The sequence below is a fragment of the Schistocerca serialis genome, chromosome 4 (assembly GCF_023864345.2).
Source record: "Schistocerca serialis cubense isolate TAMUIC-IGC-003099 chromosome 4, iqSchSeri2.2, whole genome shotgun sequence".
Classification (NCBI taxonomy): Eukaryota; Metazoa; Arthropoda; class Insecta; order Orthoptera; family Acrididae; genus Schistocerca; species Schistocerca serialis.
Genome location: NC_064641.1, coordinates 4,367,918 through 4,387,805, shown reverse-complemented (window position 1 = coordinate 4,387,805; position 19,888 = coordinate 4,367,918). Strand labels below are relative to the sequence as shown.

The following is a 19,888-nucleotide window of genomic DNA, read 5'->3' as shown; positions in this document are numbered from 1 at the left end:
TCAAAATTTGACTGGTGAAAGCATATATGGCATTTTCTGTTGAAAAACCTTTCTGGAAACCAAACTGACATTTTGTTAGTACTTCATTTTTACAGATATGTGAAGCTACTCTTGAATACATTACTTTCTCAAAAATTTTAATTCATTAAGAATTTTACTACAGTATGTGTATTTAACACCAGAGTGTTCAGATAGCTTGCTTACTGATTGTTTTGGACTGGCAGTTTTTTTTTCCTTCTTTATGGGCAGTGGCCGATGGAATACTAATGGCAGGTTGCCTGTTTGATTTCATACTTGAAACTGAACTAGTTGCATGCCAGTTTTTAACTAAATCTTTGATGGTGCTCTTCACTGGGCTACTGAATTTCAGAAATTTTTCTATGAACACTTTGTGTTTCATCTAATGCTTGAGAACAAGTGTTTGTCTCAGCTATAGCTATCCTCTCCTGGAATGAACATAGCATTTTACACAAGCACAACTGCACTCACAAAACTGCACTGCAATGAAATGTATACTGTGCTGACATGTAACATCTGTTGAACATCAGCAACAGTTAGTAGTAACAAACACATCTGCTAGTCACGTTAGTTGTGAGAGAGCCTTTCATAAATAGCATCTGGTAGTGGTTTCATTATGGGTTTGGTTTGATGATGCTCACTCTGTAGCGAGCCCTGTTAGTTTGTGTTGTGGGTGACTTGTTCCCCTCCCCCCTCCCCCCCCCCCCCTCCATCCCCCAAACCTTCCCTTAACCTTCCCTTAACCTTCCCTTAACCAATTGCTCTCACTTCTTTGAGGAAAGAACCTGTGCTTTGTTACCAGTTTTGTGTGTTCCCTTCAGCATAGTACTGGTCAGCCCATATACCTCATTACAAGTTTAACAAGATTCTGAATGAAATTTCCCTTGTTAAGAGATTATAATTATAACTTGTGTCATTGTAACTACTCAATGTTGTGTTTCATTACTTTATAATACTGAGATTAAATTTTAAAACTTTTATTGTAATGTGATTGTTTACAGCTGTAACATCAATGAGTGTACATCCGACAGGAAAGTTGCTTTTGTCACTGGGTACAGATGGTACACTTAGGACGTGGAATCTTATAAAAGGCCGTAAAGCATATGTCACCAACTTAGGGAAGTAAGTTACAACAAATAATTTCAAACTCAATAAAAATTTAAGTCTTTTAGTGTTAACAAGTCATTGTCAATTGAACTACATAGAATGCCTATTTAAGCTTTATTTTAGAGGCTCGTGTCACTGTTTCCATGAAGTTGTACCGGAATTTGGTATACCATATTTGTTTCTTTTACTGCATGTCCAAATAGTACCTGGTACAGAAATCAATTTCACAAAATGTATCAGCCCCTCTAATTAAAAACTGTATTTTCTGTTTTAAAGTAATAAGCTTGATTTTTTTGAGTAGCAGGAAATACGATTTCAGCAAACACTTGTGTGCACAAACCTTCTTACGAAGGTTTTGCCCCTTTACACTCTTGCTATTCAGTTTACGGGAGACAATGACAATTACATTTCATTTAGTGATGAGTGTTGTAGGTAATTCAGCCGTTAGGGAAGAGTGTCATGTAATTCTCATTGGGAACCAGTAATACTCTATCATCTGAATTGTTAATTTGTATAACCACTATATCTCATGTTTCTGTTTAATTGTATTATTTGTTCAAGACTTGTTTTTTTGAAAGAGATGTGGATGCATCCGGCTCATGATTTTCTCTTGAATAGCATGGTGCCCCAAGCCATTCTGGTTTATTATTGTTTCCTTTTATCTTATTTTACACTTCATGTTCACAGTTCCCTGTTAGGATCTGACCTCTTTCTTGTGAATTATTTAGAAATGTAAAGTTTACAGGAAAGAATACCTGATGTACAATCTTCTCTCAGTATGACCATCCTGGGCCCATTTTCTTCTCAAATAACACAGCATATGTGAAACCCAACATGGTAGCGAGTCCGTCATCCGGAGTTTTATATGTACCTGCACCCGTGTAGCTTCCTGGACAATGTGGGAAACAGAATGCTGGTTTATGACTTGAGAACCCTCCACACAAGTCAAAGAATGTATGCCCATCTTTGGGTCCTCTGTTACTCCAAGTAACACTCACTCTCAGGTGACCATTGCCATGCTTTGGTGACACCCGTAAAGGGGCCCCTTTGTTGGATTTTATGTCACCAGGGCAGAAAATCCATAATTAAATGGAGTATGTTCACAAGCTGGTGGCTTTGAGGCTACAGCAGCCTCATCAAGTAGGCATGGTACGAGAATGTAATGCCTCCAAATTTTTTTTGTGAAAAGTGTTAACGATTTTTAAATAAAAATAAAATGTACTTTAAAGATTTTTGAATAAAAAGAACTTTATTAGTATTACACATTTTTATTCTTCATGTGTACATATTTATTTCCCAACATAGTCATCATGGCAATGAAAAAATTCTGTAATTTTTGAGAACATTTCTTGTGGAGAACAAAGCGGTCTGCCTAAAATACTTTAAAAGTGGATTTAAATCAGCTGAGCAATTGACGTTTGTGGACTCTCAACACCTGTTCTATTTACTGTCACCACCTACCATCATGGCGCAAATGGTATGAAAATAGTCACATAATGACCGAAACTGGTAACTAATGCAAATAAATATTTTATTGCAGTCAAAACTGTTTTTAATTAATTTTTAGAACTTATTTCTTCCAATGAGAGACCAGTTTGTTGATACTGTCACTGCAAAATGTATGACTTTGTTGACAAAGCCACAACCTCACCTCTGACTGCATTGCTTCATCACTCTCAAAGTGAAGTCCTTGAAGGTGTATTTTAAGTTTTGGAGACAAATGAAAATTGGAGCCGGCCAGGGTGGCCGGGCGATTCTAGGCGCTACAGTCTGGAACCGCGCGACCACTACGGCCGCAGGTTTGAATCCTGCCTCAGGCATGGATGTTTGTGATGTCCTTAGGTTAGTTAGGTTTAAGTAGTTCTAAGTTCTAGGGGACTGATGACCTTAGAAGTTAAGTCCCATAGTGCTCAGAGCCATTTTTTTGAAAATTGAATGGGACAAAGTTGGGACAATATGGATGACAGTGAACCCAAGGTGTCGGATTGTCCTGGATGTCATAGTGCTTGTATGTTATCTGGCATTGTTATGCTGAAGTAAAGCGGTGCTCCATGTGTGGATGTGTGATTGAACCCTTCGAATGGGTGCTTTCAGTTTGATGAGGGTCTTCCAGTACCTTGCAGAGTTTATGTTGGTGCCTTTAGGCATTAGCTGTAAATGCACCACACCTTGAACGTCCCAGAAGAATATGAGCATGACTTTGCCAGCTGATGACGTGGTCTTGAACTTTTTTGGCATCACTGATCTGCTGTGGTGAAACTCCATTGATGCACTCTTGTTTTTCGGGTCAAAATGGTGAACCCAGCTTTCATCACATGTCACATTGTTGTTACGGAACACATCCTCTCAAGCTCAAATCACAAAAGAAATTGTTGACAGATGTCCAATCTCCTCTGTTTCATCTCAGGAGTAAGCATTTGAGGCATCCAGCATGTAAATGGCTTTCAGTACCACAGTTTTGTAGTCATGCCTTGTACACTCTCTGATGATATGCAACACTTACCTGAGTGCTATGCCTGTGTTACCCAACGTTTTTCTGATGAGTTCATTAGATCGATTCTGAGGAGTCTTGTCGGTTGCTGTACATGGTTATCCACTCCAAGCTCTGCCATACATGTTGAGATTAGCACCACCATTTCCTTCATTACAAGCATGAACAACACAGTATTGCATATTACTGATGTTGATACAGTTATCACTGTGCTTAGCTTTCATTCTTCTATGGACTTCAGTTGAAGGTGCTCTTTCTCCAGTTGGAAACTCAATTACAAAATGCTCTTTCTCATGCCCCGACATAAGTTACGTTACATACCACCACATTACACATTACAGTTTGGACCCTTCTAGCAGCAGAGGTTTGCAACTTGCCTTAGTGAAGTGAGAAAGTCAGTAGAGTAATATGCATGACCTGAAATACCTCAGCTGATATTGAGAACAGAATAAAAAATTCAGAGTCAATACTTTTCACACTGCTTCATAATTATGAAGCTGATAATTAAAATCGTATGGCATTCCTGCTCTTGGCTATGTTATGAGAGGAGGAAAAGTGGTGTCAAAATGTGGGACAGTATTACCTGAATACCTTGTTTTTACCAGGATGGATGAGAATACCTTCTTAACAACTGAACTCCTGTTATTCATAGAATATATTGAGGACAAGTTTGGAGAGATGCCATTATTGGTAAACATGTGGAACATTTCTTGTGTGATTAAGGCAACACATTTTGCTCAGTTGTAAATCTTTACTCCAGTTGCTATCGTTCGCCACATAAATCTTAACATGATTCAGGGCACTATTTTCTACTGTGACTTGACCCTACAATAAGATAAGAAATTTCACAAGGTTAATAGCCTTTCAGTGTTTGTTGTCGAGTGGTTGCTGCAGGTGTCACATATGACAAGTGCCGTAGCACCTCCAAAGTGTGCCAGGGTATGATAACTTTGTTGATCATTGACCAAAAAGTCCAGCTGCAGCTCATAGTCGGGTGACATGGCATAATTGGGTTGCGGCAAGCAGTGTACTTACAACAATGAGCTCTTGTGTTGGCTCATGCCATTACAACAGTTCTCAGCTAATGTGTTTGGAACTACGTACTTAGCAAGATTGTGTGTATCACCTGCAGAAAAATCATAGACATCCCAGTCTATGTTCAGTAGGTTAAAGTCAACTCCCATTAATACTGGATGATTGGGACTTGCTGTATTACTGAGCATAGAATTTCTCTGAATTATTTCACGACTTGTATGGCAGGTCCATGTGGCTGGTAAAAAGTCCAGTGATTAACTTGACTTCACCTTAGTGGCAAATAACTTCGCAATCAGTCTCAATTTTGACCCTCAGTAGACATTCACGTCTACAGTGCGACAGCTTTCCTGGAAAGTGACACATTCAGAGATTTTGTTACAAATATGTTAGCAGTTTACTGTTAAAATCTAGACGTTTGAAGTGTCTTTATCAACGCAGTTTGATTTTGCTCACTGTGTGTTGACCGGTGAGCAATCATCAGAGGCCTTCAAACTATTACACAGCCGTAAAAAAGCCACTTGCAGTTCATAAGCATTCCGATGCACAAGTAGATACTTCTTAGGGATCGTGAAACTCTTACCTACCAAGGGGAATACTACAATTCTACATCCCATAATGCAGTCCATAAATCTGCAGCCAATGCCATCTTAAAATTGTCTGGCCTCTTTCTGAGACTGTCCACTTGGTCCCAAATCAAAGAATGCTGATCAGTTGTGGGTATGATACTGAATTGTAAGATGTGCTTGCACCCTGAGAGCATGACCAGCAGTTTCTACTGCTTCTGCCAGCCATCCACACAAATTGAGGATAGCCTCAGAACCCAACTGACAGGCACCATTGGTGCTGACATGAGCCACAACTTGCAGGTGACGGACTTTGCATCCTTGACAGCCACAGGCAGACTTTCCTTCATGTCTTGGATGTGGTCACCCCAGCAGACGTACCGAGTGCACGTTAAACTTCTTTCCAGCCCTGGACATTAATTGCGTAAGGGCTCCCATAACATTGAAACTCCTGTTAACTAGGGACCATGTTGAGGCAGCATCCACTATTGTCCAATCGTAGGTGAATGAAAGAGAGTAGATGGCCAGTCGCCACACTCACTCTCCGTCTCAAGTGACCTGAACAGGTTGCAATCTGACATTAGCCCAGCAGTGAGCGTGGTTTCTCTCTGTCAGATATGCTGAAAGGTGTCTCAGCAGCAGAACCCATCTGTGGAACAGTTGGGCTATTCAGTGCCAAGTGGTCTAACTCCGGAAAAAGTTCCCACATACTCGTCATGGATTTCACTGAAATTTTATGTGAACATTCACAAATGTTCCTAATGAACATTGGTTAAGTTTTGCTGTCATCAGTTTTAATACTTCCAGAGGTATAGTCATTTGTTTAACCCCATGGCACAGCTATCAACAGTGCATCCATGAGTTTTCTGCTATTTTGAGGCATAATGTCTCCAGTAGTATTTTCTTGAAAGAAACAAAACTTTGCCATCTGATACAACTTTTCATGCTCACTTAAGTGAAATAATAAAAAAAAAAAGATTTCTTGAGTGATTTGCATAATGATAATTTGAAGCAAAGTCGGCAGAAAAAATAGACTCTTGAAAAAAGTGTGAAGTTTATCTTTTTATATCTTCAGAATTAATTGGGGTACACACCTGAAACTTTTCATGTAATAACTTAGCAATACAGGGTCTTAAATGTAAAATTTCATTCTCCTACTACTTTCCAATAGTTATGCAGATTGAAGGCAAAGTTCATAATTTTTGTGAAGAAACTTGGCTGAAAAAATACGTTCTTGGAAAAAATGTGAAGTTTAACTTTTTTTACATCTGACAGTAACTGCAGTATAAACCTGAAAAATTTGCACATAATAACTTACCATTATGAGGTCAAGAATATAAAATTTCGTTCTCCTGCTGGTTTCCAGTAATTTACAAATTGAGGGCAAAGATGACAATTTTTCTAAAAATGTCAAAAATGGGTATTTTTGGTCCACTTTTACGAAAAACAGTCTCCTGCAAACTCATTTAAACTATTTTCATTAGGATATCTGTGTTCTAAACCACCTAAAAAACTGTATTTGGTTTTGCAATGTGAGCATATGAGGTCCTAAAAAGGAATGACACAGTGGAGATGCATTGACAATGGGTCATTTTCCGCTGGTACTCAAATTAAATGTGACATCTTTTATTATGTGCTACAGTTGTTTAGTACTGTCTGAGGAAGATAATATTATACGTCCTGATGACCAGGAAATGAGTTTGAGTCAGAAAAATTGCAAGTAAGTAGTCTTTTTTTTGTCTTTTTAGAGACCTCTACAGCATTCATCTTTACAGAATTCTTTTTACAAAAATGAAATGGAAGAAGGAATGCAATAAAAAGAATATGTGATGGTGCGCCTGCACAATCTGCCACAACAGCATTTGTATCCGGCAGCAGTGACAGTTGGGCAAAGTACAAAGCAAGCGTGTCACCATCACCCACAGCTTGCACCCTGGCTGACAAATATGAACATTTCAGACCCCTGCCAGCATTTCCTCATCCACTTACACTTTCTCTGGCAACGCAAGTCAGACACCTTCATGCCGCGTGCATTCAGTTGCTAGTGATAGGACTCTGCACTTTGACAGTTAATAGTTGTGTTAATGTTTCTCTAACTATATCTTTATTTGGCATGCAGCTGACGTAATTTTTGCTTATTTAATGGTTGTCAATAAATATTGTAGATTAAGCAAAATACCGTATTTACTTGAATCTAAGCCGCACTTTTTTTCCGGTTTTTGTAATCCAAAAAACTGCCTGCGGCTTAGAATCGAGTGCAAAGTAAGCGGAAGTTCTGAAAAATGTTGGTAGGTGCCGCCACAATTAACTTCTGCCATAGAATATATGTAGTGCTACACGGGCATGATTTGCAGGCACAAAGATAAATACTGGTGCCAAAACCTCTGCGTCAGTAAATAAATTAAAAAAAAAATAGGTGTAAGATGAGCTTTTTCCTCCACCCCGAGTTTCGAACACTGCATTTTCATACATTATCCAACGAAGTAAATACAAATTCCATACTGTTCATCTTCGAATGTAGCAGCATTTTAATGTACTACGGAAATGCGACTGGCAAAACTGTTTGGGAGGTGTTTGTCAATATGGCCAATTCTACGTTCTAAATTCCTACCTGTGAGAAGAGATGGTTGCTAATAGGAAGTTTTATGAATTGTGAATCACATGCAGTATTCTCTTCACCATAAGAATAATATGAATATAAACATTTTGCTATGTATTCTTTCGTGTTTGCTGCTATCTCATTTAAATCCTGTCTGCCTAATAAACTACGAAACTAGAGTGAGACAACAGCAAATGCGGAAGAATATACATATCATGTCATGTTTATATTCGTATTATTCTTATGCCCAATAGTGATACATTCAGAAATGAAGCACAGCAATTGACTAGATTTTTAAACCTAAGATGACTCTAATTTCTGTGCAGAATGTAATGTACTAAAGAGGCATCTGCAAAGATTTTCAAACGGAGAAAAATTGTCGCTGAACTCTCGTTCAGAACATTTTCTATCATACACAGTCTATTATTTGGTTCTTGTTGATCATTATGAAAGAAAGGAGCAGTGTAAGTAACAACAAATAGCAGTCTCTTGCCATTGTTTCGCTAATGAGACGATTCCTCTCTCTCTTTTTTTTAAATTGTAAGCGGCAGTAGTGCGCCCAAAAGCAAGCCATGCCGTGAGCGACGACACGCCGTAAACACGCACTATCAGAATGCGACAAACAATGCATGACACAGTACAGTAATGCATTTTCAACTTAGAGTGACGTAAACACCTATAACAAAGAGAACGGCACTTATCAGATCAAAGAAAAATAAGCAATCAATTCAAACCAGATGAAGCACGTGAAAAAGGAAGGGTACCCATGTAAATAATACAGATGGAGTGCGTGACGCATAGCAGTGGCTACCTGGTAAGGCTTAACTGCTAAGCTTACGACTCGAACCAAACTACTGTAGCTGTATCGTCATTCATTCGACCTAAATTGTGTCTCATATTACAATGGACCAACTTTGTTTTGATTTGGAGGTGCGGCCTAAAACTTTTCTCTCCACTTGAATTTACAGTCTCAAATTTCAGGTGCGGCTTAGATTCGGGAAAATTTTTTTTCCTTGATTTCAAGTCTCATTTTTCAGGTGCGGCTTAGATTCGAGTGTGACTTAGATTCGAGTGTGGCTTAGATTCGAGTAAATACGATAGTATTCCCTTTTGTGTGGCTCTAGTACTGTGAGGTAATCACATTTGAAAAGTGTAAGTTTTTGGTTTCTGTCTTATCAAATTTGTTCCCAAACAATCCCATCAATGACAGCATCTAGTTGACAGTATAATTTTCCTCGTGACATTGTACAGCAATTTAATGAAACCTGTAAAAAGCTCAAGTAACCTGAAGTAAACATAAGCTTAGGATTCTAAAATACACCACTTCTAGTTTTGGCCTCAGACACTTAAGAAATTTATCATCAGCTTGGGATCCTGTGTAAAGAAACCCTTAACAGATTTGGGAGCCTGTAGTAAACAGACTCACCCATGACTGCTGTTGCACAGCTATCTGGTGTGGCCCCTATGGTGATGGGTATGCTGGTTTTCTTACTTTAAAGAGAACCAGCTATGGTTAAGCCACCATGGACCATACCAAGACGTGTATAGAATTTTTTATATGTGCACTAATGTTCCACATTAACCACAAAGTATGCGAACACAAAAGTAAGTTCCAGCTTAAACCAGAATTAAACTAGCACATCAGTAGAATTACACAACAGAAATACATACTAATTCTCTATATAATGAATGTGTTCAAAAAATATCAGGAAAATTGTTGTGAACTTTAAAAAAATTTACACAATGTAAGATTGGTGTAAAAGCTGCCAGCTGTTTACACAATGTGTGCTGCATTTGTAATGCAACATTTGTACTGCCATGATCTCCACTGCCTTGATAATGCACAGTTAAGTTGTGAAGTTTATAACCAGTTTGATGCTGCAATTATAGCAGGAAAAAAAAGACTGAAATATGTCACAATAAGTCATGACAAAAGATACCTCTTTTTAAAAAAAAAAAAGTTTCTTGAGTTATTCGGAATTTTCTTAATTTGTAGTCATCAATATTTTTGATATGCCTCTCCCAGAGAGTGCTAAACAATTTTAGAACCTAGAAAAAGATATTGGTTTTAATTTGAGTATCAGCAGCATTTGATCCCATTTTTAAAATGCTGTCCTTGCTAAATTTTTTTTTTTAGCTCTTTATATGATCACATTTCAAAACCAAATATTGTCTTCTTAGATGGGTTTGAAAGAGTTTGCATAAGACTCCTTTTCATAAAAGTGGACCAAAAATAGCCATTTTTTTAGCATTTTCAGAAAAATCATCAACTTTTCCCTCATTTGTAAACTGTTTAAAAGCACTAGGTGAATGATATTTCATTTCAGAATGAAATTTTGTATTTTAATACCATGTATTGCAAAGTTATTATGTACAAGGTTTCAGGTGTACCCCACAATTATTTCCAGAGTTACAGAAAGCTGAACTTCACATTGTTTTCAAGTGTCAAGGTTTTTGACGGACTTTTCTTAAAATTATCCATATACAAACCACTCAGGAAATGTTTTTCTTATTTTGTTGAAGAGAGCACAGTACAAGATCGTGTAATTTTGTTTTGAGAAAATATTACCAGATATATTATCTCTCAAAGTTGCCGAAAACTCGTAGGCGCACTGTTGATATTTGTGCTATGGGGTCAAACACATAACTATATCTTCAGAAGTGTTGAATTAATGATTGTGAAACTTTACCAATGTTCTTCGGGAACCTGTGTTATTGTTGATACAGAATCTCATCAAAATCAGTGATTTTCATATGGGAACCTCTAGACCACTTGGCATGCCATGCCCCAGTTGACACTTGAGGTGGCCCATGCTACTCCCTGAGGCAGCACTGCAGATGGCAGACAGTGGCCCACAGTGTCTTCAACTGTTGCAGTCAGCTCCTCCTGTGTGTGCACACAGCATCCATATTCCCTCCACAAAAGATTGAATGAAAGCAATAGGTAAAAATAAATAAAAATTAGCCCTGTTGTCATTTAGAGAGAGATTTCCACTATCAAATGTAAGCTACTACTGCGAAACTGTCACTGACACCAATTTGCTACACTCAGTAGGTGTCAATTTATGATTTTTTTGAAATGATGCTTAACAGCAACAATCGGTGTAAACATGAGAGTTTGTAAGACTGTGTCATAAATCTTCTCATAACTTGGCTTTAATCTCATTTACTTGAAGGTTTCTTAAGCAATAAATACAGGGTGTTTAAAAAAGAATATACATATTAAAAAGTATTATTTTGTCAAAACTATTGATCGCTGTGCGTCAGCTCAGCTATTGGAGAAACTAATACATAGTGTAGTTTATATTAATAGACGTTAGATGTCAGTTGTCTTTTGTTTTGCTTGGTAACCGTCTTATGTTTAAAATGGCTACTCTGCAGCAGAAATCATTTCGTGTTCTCGAGTTTGCGAAGTGCAGTTCCGTGATAACAGTGCATAGACGTTTCAGGTTGAAGTACCAAATTGATCCTCTTAAGTGGATGGAACATTCGCAGATGGTATAGACAGTTTATAGATACAGGATGTGTATGTAAAGGAAAGAGTCCTCGCCACCCTTGTGTTCTTGAAGAAAATGTTGCATGAATTCAAACTGCTTTCCAACGTAGTCCTTCAATATCAACTTGTTGTGCCAGTCAGGAGTTACAACTGTTTACAACAACAATTTGGCATGTTTTGAGATGTTGGTTGGTTATGAAGCTGTCAAGCTGTTACAAGCTCTGTGTCCTGATGACAAACAGAAACATGTGGCATTTTGTAATGAGATTCTTGGTGCTCTTGGCAATGATAAGACTTTTGCACAGCGCAATGATGAAGTGACTTTCCATGTTAAAGGTGAAGTAAACAAACACATTGTTCGAATTTGGGGCCGACAGAAGCCACACGCAGCCATTGAACATATATGAGATTCGCCCAAAGTCAGTGTGTTTTGTGTGATATCCCAATCATCTGTTCTTCTTCTTTGATGGAAATACGGTTAACGGTTAGCAGTATGTCGCTATGTGAGAAAACTGGTTGTTTCCGAGGCTGCAGGAAGACAACTTCATTTTTCAACAAGATGGGGCACCCCCTCACTGGGGTCGCCAAGTACGTGAATATCTGAATGAAACTCTACCGAACCGTCGGATTGCTCGTCAAGGAGCTGGCAACTTAGCATGTCTCAGCTGGGCTCCATGGTCACCAGACTTGACACCCTCTGACTTCTTCCTGAGGATTTTTTTTAAAGACAGTGTTTATGTACCACCACTCCCACAGAACATGGAAGAGTTGAAAACTGGATCCTTACTGCTATAGCATCAGTGATGAAGGACATGCTTGCCTGAGTATGGGAGGAATCTGAGTATCGATGTGATATTGTTCATGTCGCTGGTGGAGGACATATTGAACATATGTAATCTGAACTTGAGAGGTTCATAAATATGTGTGTAAAGTTTCATATTCGAATGTTGTAAAGTGTAATAAATATATGCATTCGAAATACATATATTCTTTTTGAAACACCCTGTTTACTATCAGCAAATAACTTTTAAATCCTATGCTTTACTTAGGTGTATTACTTATAGCTTTTTAGTAACTAACAACTGCAGATTTTAATATAAATGTGAAATAATGGATCAGCTTAACATTATTGAGTGATTGTGCACAGACTTTTTCATAGTAGACTTACGTTTTATGTAAAAGAATTACTTATTTATTATGCTTGTAATCTGCCATCTGAAGATGAATTTGTAAAGGAAAATCCGAAACCGGTCATGGTCTGAAGATGATAAACCTTTTTAAACCATACATGTGGCTGGTAGCTGTTTTTTATATAAATTATAAACCTTAAGTACAACAGCCACGTTTCTCAACATGTCGTCTTTCGACAAAATAGCGTTATTTATTTCTGTCCTCGATTTTTCCACTTATACTCAATTAACACAGTTCTTACGAGATGTTTATACCACTGTTTTTTATCACGTGTCCAACAATGGAAAATCCAGGATGGAATGTAACAATATTATGAAAAGGATAGTTGATCCTCACTTTGTAGTGGAGATGCTGAGTCGCAGAGAGGCACAACAAAATAAGCTTTTGGCAACAAGGCCTTTGTCAAAAATGCACACACAGCTTCAGCTTCCAGTGACTGTGGTCATGTGCGTGTGAGGTGCGCACACGCGCGTGCTGTGTGTGTGTGTGTGTGTGTGTTGCCTATTTTTGACAAAGGCCTTGTTGGGCGAAAGCTTATTTTGTGAGAGTCTTTTTGTTGTGGCTATCTGCAACTCAGCATCTCCACTACAAAGTGAGTAGCAACTATCCTTTTCATAATATTGCCTCTCTCATCTATGTTCTCACCACATTTGCGTACTGCTTAAGTTATATTTACTGTAATAATTTGTGACATCGTTATTTAAAACCAGCTGTACTTTGACTGCACTGAAGAAAGTTTCATGTATTCTTAAAAGTGGTGCCCAATTTATGATGCAGGAAATAAAAATAATGTGTATATCTTTAAAATTTATTCAAATGTGGGCACACACAGTGCTCTGCAACTCTTCCAATTCTGCAAAATAACAATATTTTGCTACATCCACAATGTGAACACTGTATACGTTGACTGCTTGTGTAAGCAGTTTAATGGTTTCAGATTTTTTTTGCCTCAGTCACACATTCATATGTTAATTTTCAAGTAGTTAACTTTGTTTGAGTGGTGTTATCTTTTGTATATCTTGCAGTATTTTAAAATTTTTATGGCATTATGGAGGTAAATGTCATAGCGCATGTTATTTATTGCCACAGCTTTTTAATTTTTGGTTGTGTATTTAGTTGGCAATAATTACTCACTGGGATATCTGCTACTTTTCTGTGAACAAAATTAATTCCTATTTCACTGTGTTTACTAAAATAAATCTTATTCTGTTGGACAGGGAAAGCCGGTGGTCGTCAGGTGTAATCTGGTCTCCTGATGGTACTCATTACATTGTGCTACCTGGTGGGAAACGAGCTGATGTGTACTCAGTGGAAACTGCTGGTATCAAGTGCTCATTAAAGTTGCAGTGGGGAGTATGCTGTGCTTGTTTCCTCACTCCAGACATATTTTCCCTGGCTGGTGAGGGAGGGAACATAGCACTGTATTCACTGAACGAGAAGAGTGGGGAATCCACAAAACAAGTGAAGGCTCATGAGGACAGGGTGAAAGCAACTGGCGCTATTACTCTGTCTGATGGTTCCACATGGCTTGCAAGTGCTTCTAGTGGAGGTCAAATAAAGCTGTGGCAATTTAAGGTAGGGAATAGTGTATGCATTATGCGTAGTTAAATACCATATTTACACGAGTATATGGAAAGAATAGTTGCTTCTCACCATACAGCAGAGATGCTGAGTTGCAGGTAGGCACAACAAAAAGACTGTCACAAAATGAGCTTTCGACCAACAAGGCCTTTGTTGAAAATAGAAAACACACACACACACACACACACACACACACACACACACACACACAGTCACATCTCACACACACATGTTCCATCACAGATTTTTCGTTGTTTGTATTTACCTGAGTGTAAGACAACCCTGAATATAAGATGACACCCCTTTTTTAAGAGGCTCCTTGAGGAAAAAAAATATTGATCATATTCTGACTAATCAAAATTACAGACCGCTTTACTGACAAAGTATCGGCCAAAAAGTTAACGTTATACCAAACTTATGCCATTTTCTGATTGTCTGTGTTTTGATAATACTTTACTAGGAGAAATAAAAGAAACAAAAAGAAATGGTTTACATTAATTTTCGGACCATTTTCTTTTCTGTTTTTTGCTTGTTAATGCTTTAGTTGGTGGTATCAATATTTTTAATCATTATTGGGTGTAATAGCACAGCTGTGAAGTTTGTATCGTCTTTGTCACAAATATTTCTGTTTCTTATGACTTTGTTGCTATTTCTGGGGTTGTCATTATGGTGGGACATGTGAACACAGCAATTCTGGTCCCCCCCACCTCCAATTCCATTTGTCCATGTAGGCTGATTGAATTCCAATCACTTAGTACAAATAGAGGAACCTTTTACAGCACCTGAAATTGGTGGTTAGGTCAGTCATCAAAATATTTTGTGCAAAAAAGAATGGCCAACCTGATTGGACAAATTAAAGCATACCATCTGTCAATGAGTTTCTGAGAGACTTAGAAATTTTATTACACATGAAGCTTCAAAGAAGCTGGTATAGGCATACAGAAATCTGTAAACAGGCAGACTACAGTGCTGCAGTTGGCAATGTCTCTATGAGACAACAAGTGTCTGGCGCAGTTGTTAGATCAGTTACTGCTGCTACATTGGCAGGGTATCAAGATTTAAGTGAGTTTGAACATGATGTTATAGTTGGTGCACGAGCGATGGGACACAGCATCTCCGAGGCAGTGATTAGTGGGCCTTTTTCCCATACGACCATTTCACAAGTGTACCATGAATATCAGGAATCCGGTAAAACATCAAATCTCCAAAATTGCTGCAACTGGAAAAAGAGCCTACAGGAATGGGACCAACAATGATGAAAGAGAATCGTTCTACGTGACAGAAGTTCAACCCTTCCACAAATTGCTGCAGATTCAGTGCTGGGCCACCAGCAAGTGTCAGTGTGTGAAACATTCAATGAAACATCATGGACATGGGCTTTCGGAGCCGAGTGCCCACTCCTGTACTCTTGATGACTGCATGACACAAAGTTTTACACCTTGCCTGAGCCCGTCAGCACTGACATTGGATTGTAGATGACTGGAAACATGTTGCCTGGTTGGATGAGGGGTTGGACCTGTACAGCTATGGAGACAACCTCATGAATCCATGGACCCTGCATGTCAGCAGGGGACTGTACAAGCTGGTAAAGGCTCTGTAATGATGTGGGGCATGTGCAGTTGGAGCAATGTGGGATCCATGATACGTCTAGAAATGACTCTGATAGGTGACACGTACGTAAGCATCCTGTCTGATCACCTGCATCCATTCATGTCCATTGTACATTCTGATGGACTTGGAGAATTCCAGCAGAACAGTGTGGCACCCCACACATACCGAATTGCTACAGAATGGCTCCAGGAACACTCTTCTGAGTTCAAACACTTCTGCTGGCCACCAGACTCGCCAGACATGAAGATTATTGAGCATATCTGGGATGCCTTGCAATGTGCTGTTCGGATGAGATCCCCACCCCCCTCGTACTCTTATGGATTTATGGACAGTCCTGCATGATTCATGGTGTCAATTCCCTCAAGCACTACTTCAGACATTAGTCGAATCCACGCCATGTCGTGTTGCAGCACTTCTGCATGTTCACGGGGCCTCTACATGATATTAGGCAGTGTACCAGTTTCTTTTATGGATTAAATTGTCAGCATATCTGCCAGAATGATTTGACACATCATATCTGGATGCCTGGATCAGGTAACAATCATTTCCACTTATTACGAGATCAATATTTAATTCATTTTAGCAAGCTGCAACGACCTAAAGTAATTTTGCAGCTTTTAACAGAGAAGGCCGCAGCGTGACGATCAAAATGTTCTTCCAGTAGCCTGCTGAAAATGTGTGTGAGGAAGTAACAAGCAAAAAGACTGTTTCATTTGAAAAGTCTGCGTTGAGGGCAAAGAAATTTGAAACTAACTTCCACAATTGTAAAAGGTTGCCATAGAGGAAGACAATTCCTCAAAATGCTGTAATTATTGTACTTCACACAATAGGAAGGGGGAAAAAAGCTAGTAACCCATGAGCCATCTCTCCATAATGAACAAGAAATTCAATAACACTAACACCAGTTGCATGGGCAAAAATAATTAGATTTTAGTTAAGTAGGTAAACAAGTTGGCTTCAGAAGTGGATGTAGCACAATGGGCCAGTTGCAACTCGAGAATTAAATTATACAGTGTTCCAATGAATGTGAATTACTACTTTGTCTACAGTTCATAGAGTCTGAGAAAGCTTTTGAGCCAGTTTCACTGAAATCTGTACTAACAGCACTTAATTCAATCCATGAATGCTACAGTTTCTGCTGGATTTTTTAAGGTGGTGAGAAATTAAAAATTGAAAATAGATTAAGGTAAAGAGATTTCATATCACTGAAACTATCCTTGTCATACCTGGAGGAAGTTTTGGAGTAGTCCATGTTAATGGAAAGTATCTAAACCACTTTTGTTTTGAGGACAACATATTTTTTGCCTCTAGTGCAGATTATGTTCAACAGTGGATGTAAAACTTAACAGAGCAAGTTTGAAAGTATGCCTGATATCATGGAAATAATGTGTGACCATTGTATCGAAGAGAAAATTGTACAAAGTAACAACAAAGTCGTAGAACCAGTTGGTGCATTTTTGTATTTTAAGGCAGATGAAAACAACCACTGAGTGGACATAAAAAGCATTAATGGAATAATACAAATGGTAAACTATATACGGTAGTTAAAATGTAGCTCCCACTGTGTCTGAAAAAAGTGTGCAATCAGTGTGTACTACTGATTTTGCTTTACATGTGTTTGGACTGAAAATAAATTGGAAGTGGTAAAGATTTGTAGCCACTTTCATGGGTGGTTGATGGACCAAGCAAGTTCTTTGCTGGATTTCTAGACATAAGGAAAAAACGAGTTGACAATTTAGTGAATAGTATGTAGATGACATTAAAAAATGTGCAGGGACAGCATGGATGTTTATCCCTGAAGATCCTGAAACAGGAAAAATTGGATGAGACCTTTATTCAGCAGTGTATGTAAAATGTTGTTAGTGATGATGGTAATTTTGTCTTGGAGTGAGCCTACAAATTTCATTGTATTGTCTCTGGAGAAGTAGGTTGTTGTTGTGGTCTTCAGTCCTGAGACTGGTTTGATGCAGCTCTCCATGCTACTCTATCCTGTGCAAGCTTCATCATCTCCCAGTACTTACTGCAACCTACATCCTTCTGAATCTGCTTAGTGTATTCCTCTCTTGGTCTCTCTCTACAATTTTTACCCTCCACACTGCCCTCCAATACTAAATTGGTGATCCCTTGATGTCTCAGAACATGTCCTACCAACTGATCCCTTCTTCTAGTCAAGTTGTGCCACAAACTTCTCTTCTCCCCAATCCTATCCAATACCACCTCATTAGTTATGTGATCTACCCATCTAAACTTCGGCATTCTTGTGTAGCACCACATTTCGAAAGCTGCTATTCTCTTCTTGTCCAAACTATTCATCGTCCATGTTTCAGTTCCATACGTGGCTACACTCCATACAAATACTTTCAGAAATCACTTCCTGACACTTAGATCTATATTCGATGTTAAGAAATTTCTCTTCTTCAGAAACGCTTTCCTTGCCATTGCCAGTCTACATTTTATATCCTCTCTACTTCGACCATCATCAGTTGTTTTGCTCCACAAATAGCAAAACTCCTTTACTACTTTAAGTGTCTCATTTCCTAATCTAATTCCCTCAGCATCACCCAACTTAATTAGACTACATTCCATTATCCTCGTTTTGCTTTTGTTGATGTTCACCTTGTGTCCTCCTTTCAAGACACTATCCATTCCATTCAACTGCTCTTCCAGAGAAGCAGGTAACAGAAGTAGGTAACAAGAAGTTATGTAAAAATGAAGTCTTCTGTAAAATGTTGTATGGCCACCTGTATGGCAACAGCAAAGATAACTTAATGAGTCTCTGTATGTCTGCAGTGTGCAGTCATTTTTTGTCAAGAAAAAGGCATTAAATTAAATTTTTGCACCAGACAACATTGTGCCCCCCCCCCCCTCCTCCTCCCCCTCCCCCTCTGTGACAAAAGGCAGAATTATGCATCTGGGTTATGGTTATGAAACAAAGGAAACACAGTAATACTGGAAATTAATTACTTTGTAAAGGCGTAAAGTGGGAGGATAAAAAGTGCACACTGTCCATTTCAAATTTAACACACAGTGGTCCTCTGTTTCCCATTTTGTCTCTTTAAAAGTTTCTATTTTCTTTGTACCTGACACTAGAGATGGAAGACGTGTTTCATTCAGTGAATAAAGTTCAAGATAATGTTATAGAATGTGGGTCATAGTGGGTGGAAATGTAATTATCCAAACGGTCACATTTTAACTGAATGTTTACCGTGTTTATCCTTTTACATTATAAGTTGATAAAATTAAACACCACGTGAAACTACTTTGTTTTTAAATCTGTTTATTTTATTGCAGGATGGAAAACTGAAAGAAAAATGCTGTGCAGATGCTGGCTGCAGGATAACTTGTCTCGCTCTTGTACTTCTGGACCCATCTGTTGAGAATATAAAGGAACCAGAGGTAGACATCAAGCCGGAATCTAATTCTGACACAGAGCCAGAGTTTATAGCCACTAGCACTTCCAGCAAACACACTCCAGAAATTGGTGAAGTTATTGTGGAAGTTGATCGCACAACAAGAAAAAGAAAGAGACGCAAATCAAAAAAGAAAAACAGTGTTGGTGAGGGAGCTGACATAGAATGTGTTGAAAATGGAAATAAAAGTATGGAAAATCAAAATGTGAAGCAGGAAAGAACTAAGAAGAAAATGAAAGAATTAACTAGTTCAGGGGGACAGTGGTCAGTGCAAGATATTTAACAAGTGGTGTTTTGTTATTTGTTGAAATGACTCGTATGATATTTTTTAATAAAACAATGTTATGGGACAATGTACCTATTAAATATGGATACATTTCATATTCATTAACTTTGTTAATATTAACTTAACAAATCATACTCTCTTGAGATATGGTATATTCTTTTAGTCCTTAAAGAGAGAAGAAATTGAGAGGGTTTTGTGAAGAACAGTATGAAGGATGTGTGCGGCTACAGTAGGGACAGGAGTGGCCTTGGGATGTTGTAGGGAGGCAGTAGTGGACAAGAGAGATGGTTTTCAGCAGCAGTACCAAATGTGGTTTAATGCTTGTAACAATCCCTTTTCTTTTGGGTGGTGTACTACGTTCATTCACAAATTGTGAGGTGGAGCCATGAAAACCAGATTGGCTTTTTCTTGCATCCCAGCCTTTTTGTGTCACGTTCTTGGAGTGTAGATGCCATAACTGAGTTTGTAGTTCCCCTGTGTTAATGAAATTTTGACTGTCA

The 19,888-nt window shown here is 38.4% G+C and overlaps 1 protein-coding gene across 1 annotated transcript in view; it reads left to right on the top strand.

Annotated features, from left to right (window-relative positions):
* The window catches only part of LOC126473722 (p21-activated protein kinase-interacting protein 1-like), a 58,510-nt gene extending 39,051 nt beyond the window's left edge, over nucleotides 1-19,459 (top strand). The window contains exons 4-6 of the mRNA XM_050100969.1: nucleotides 1,020-1,140; nucleotides 13,718-14,075; nucleotides 18,984-19,459. Of these exons, the coding sequence (XP_049956926.1) occupies nucleotides 1,020-1,140; nucleotides 13,718-14,075; nucleotides 18,984-19,385 (881 nt within the window). The 3' untranslated portion in view covers nucleotides 19,386-19,459. The remainder of the gene's footprint in view (nucleotides 1-1,019; nucleotides 1,141-13,717; nucleotides 14,076-18,983) is intronic.
* Nucleotides 19,460-19,888: the final 429 nt, after the last annotated feature.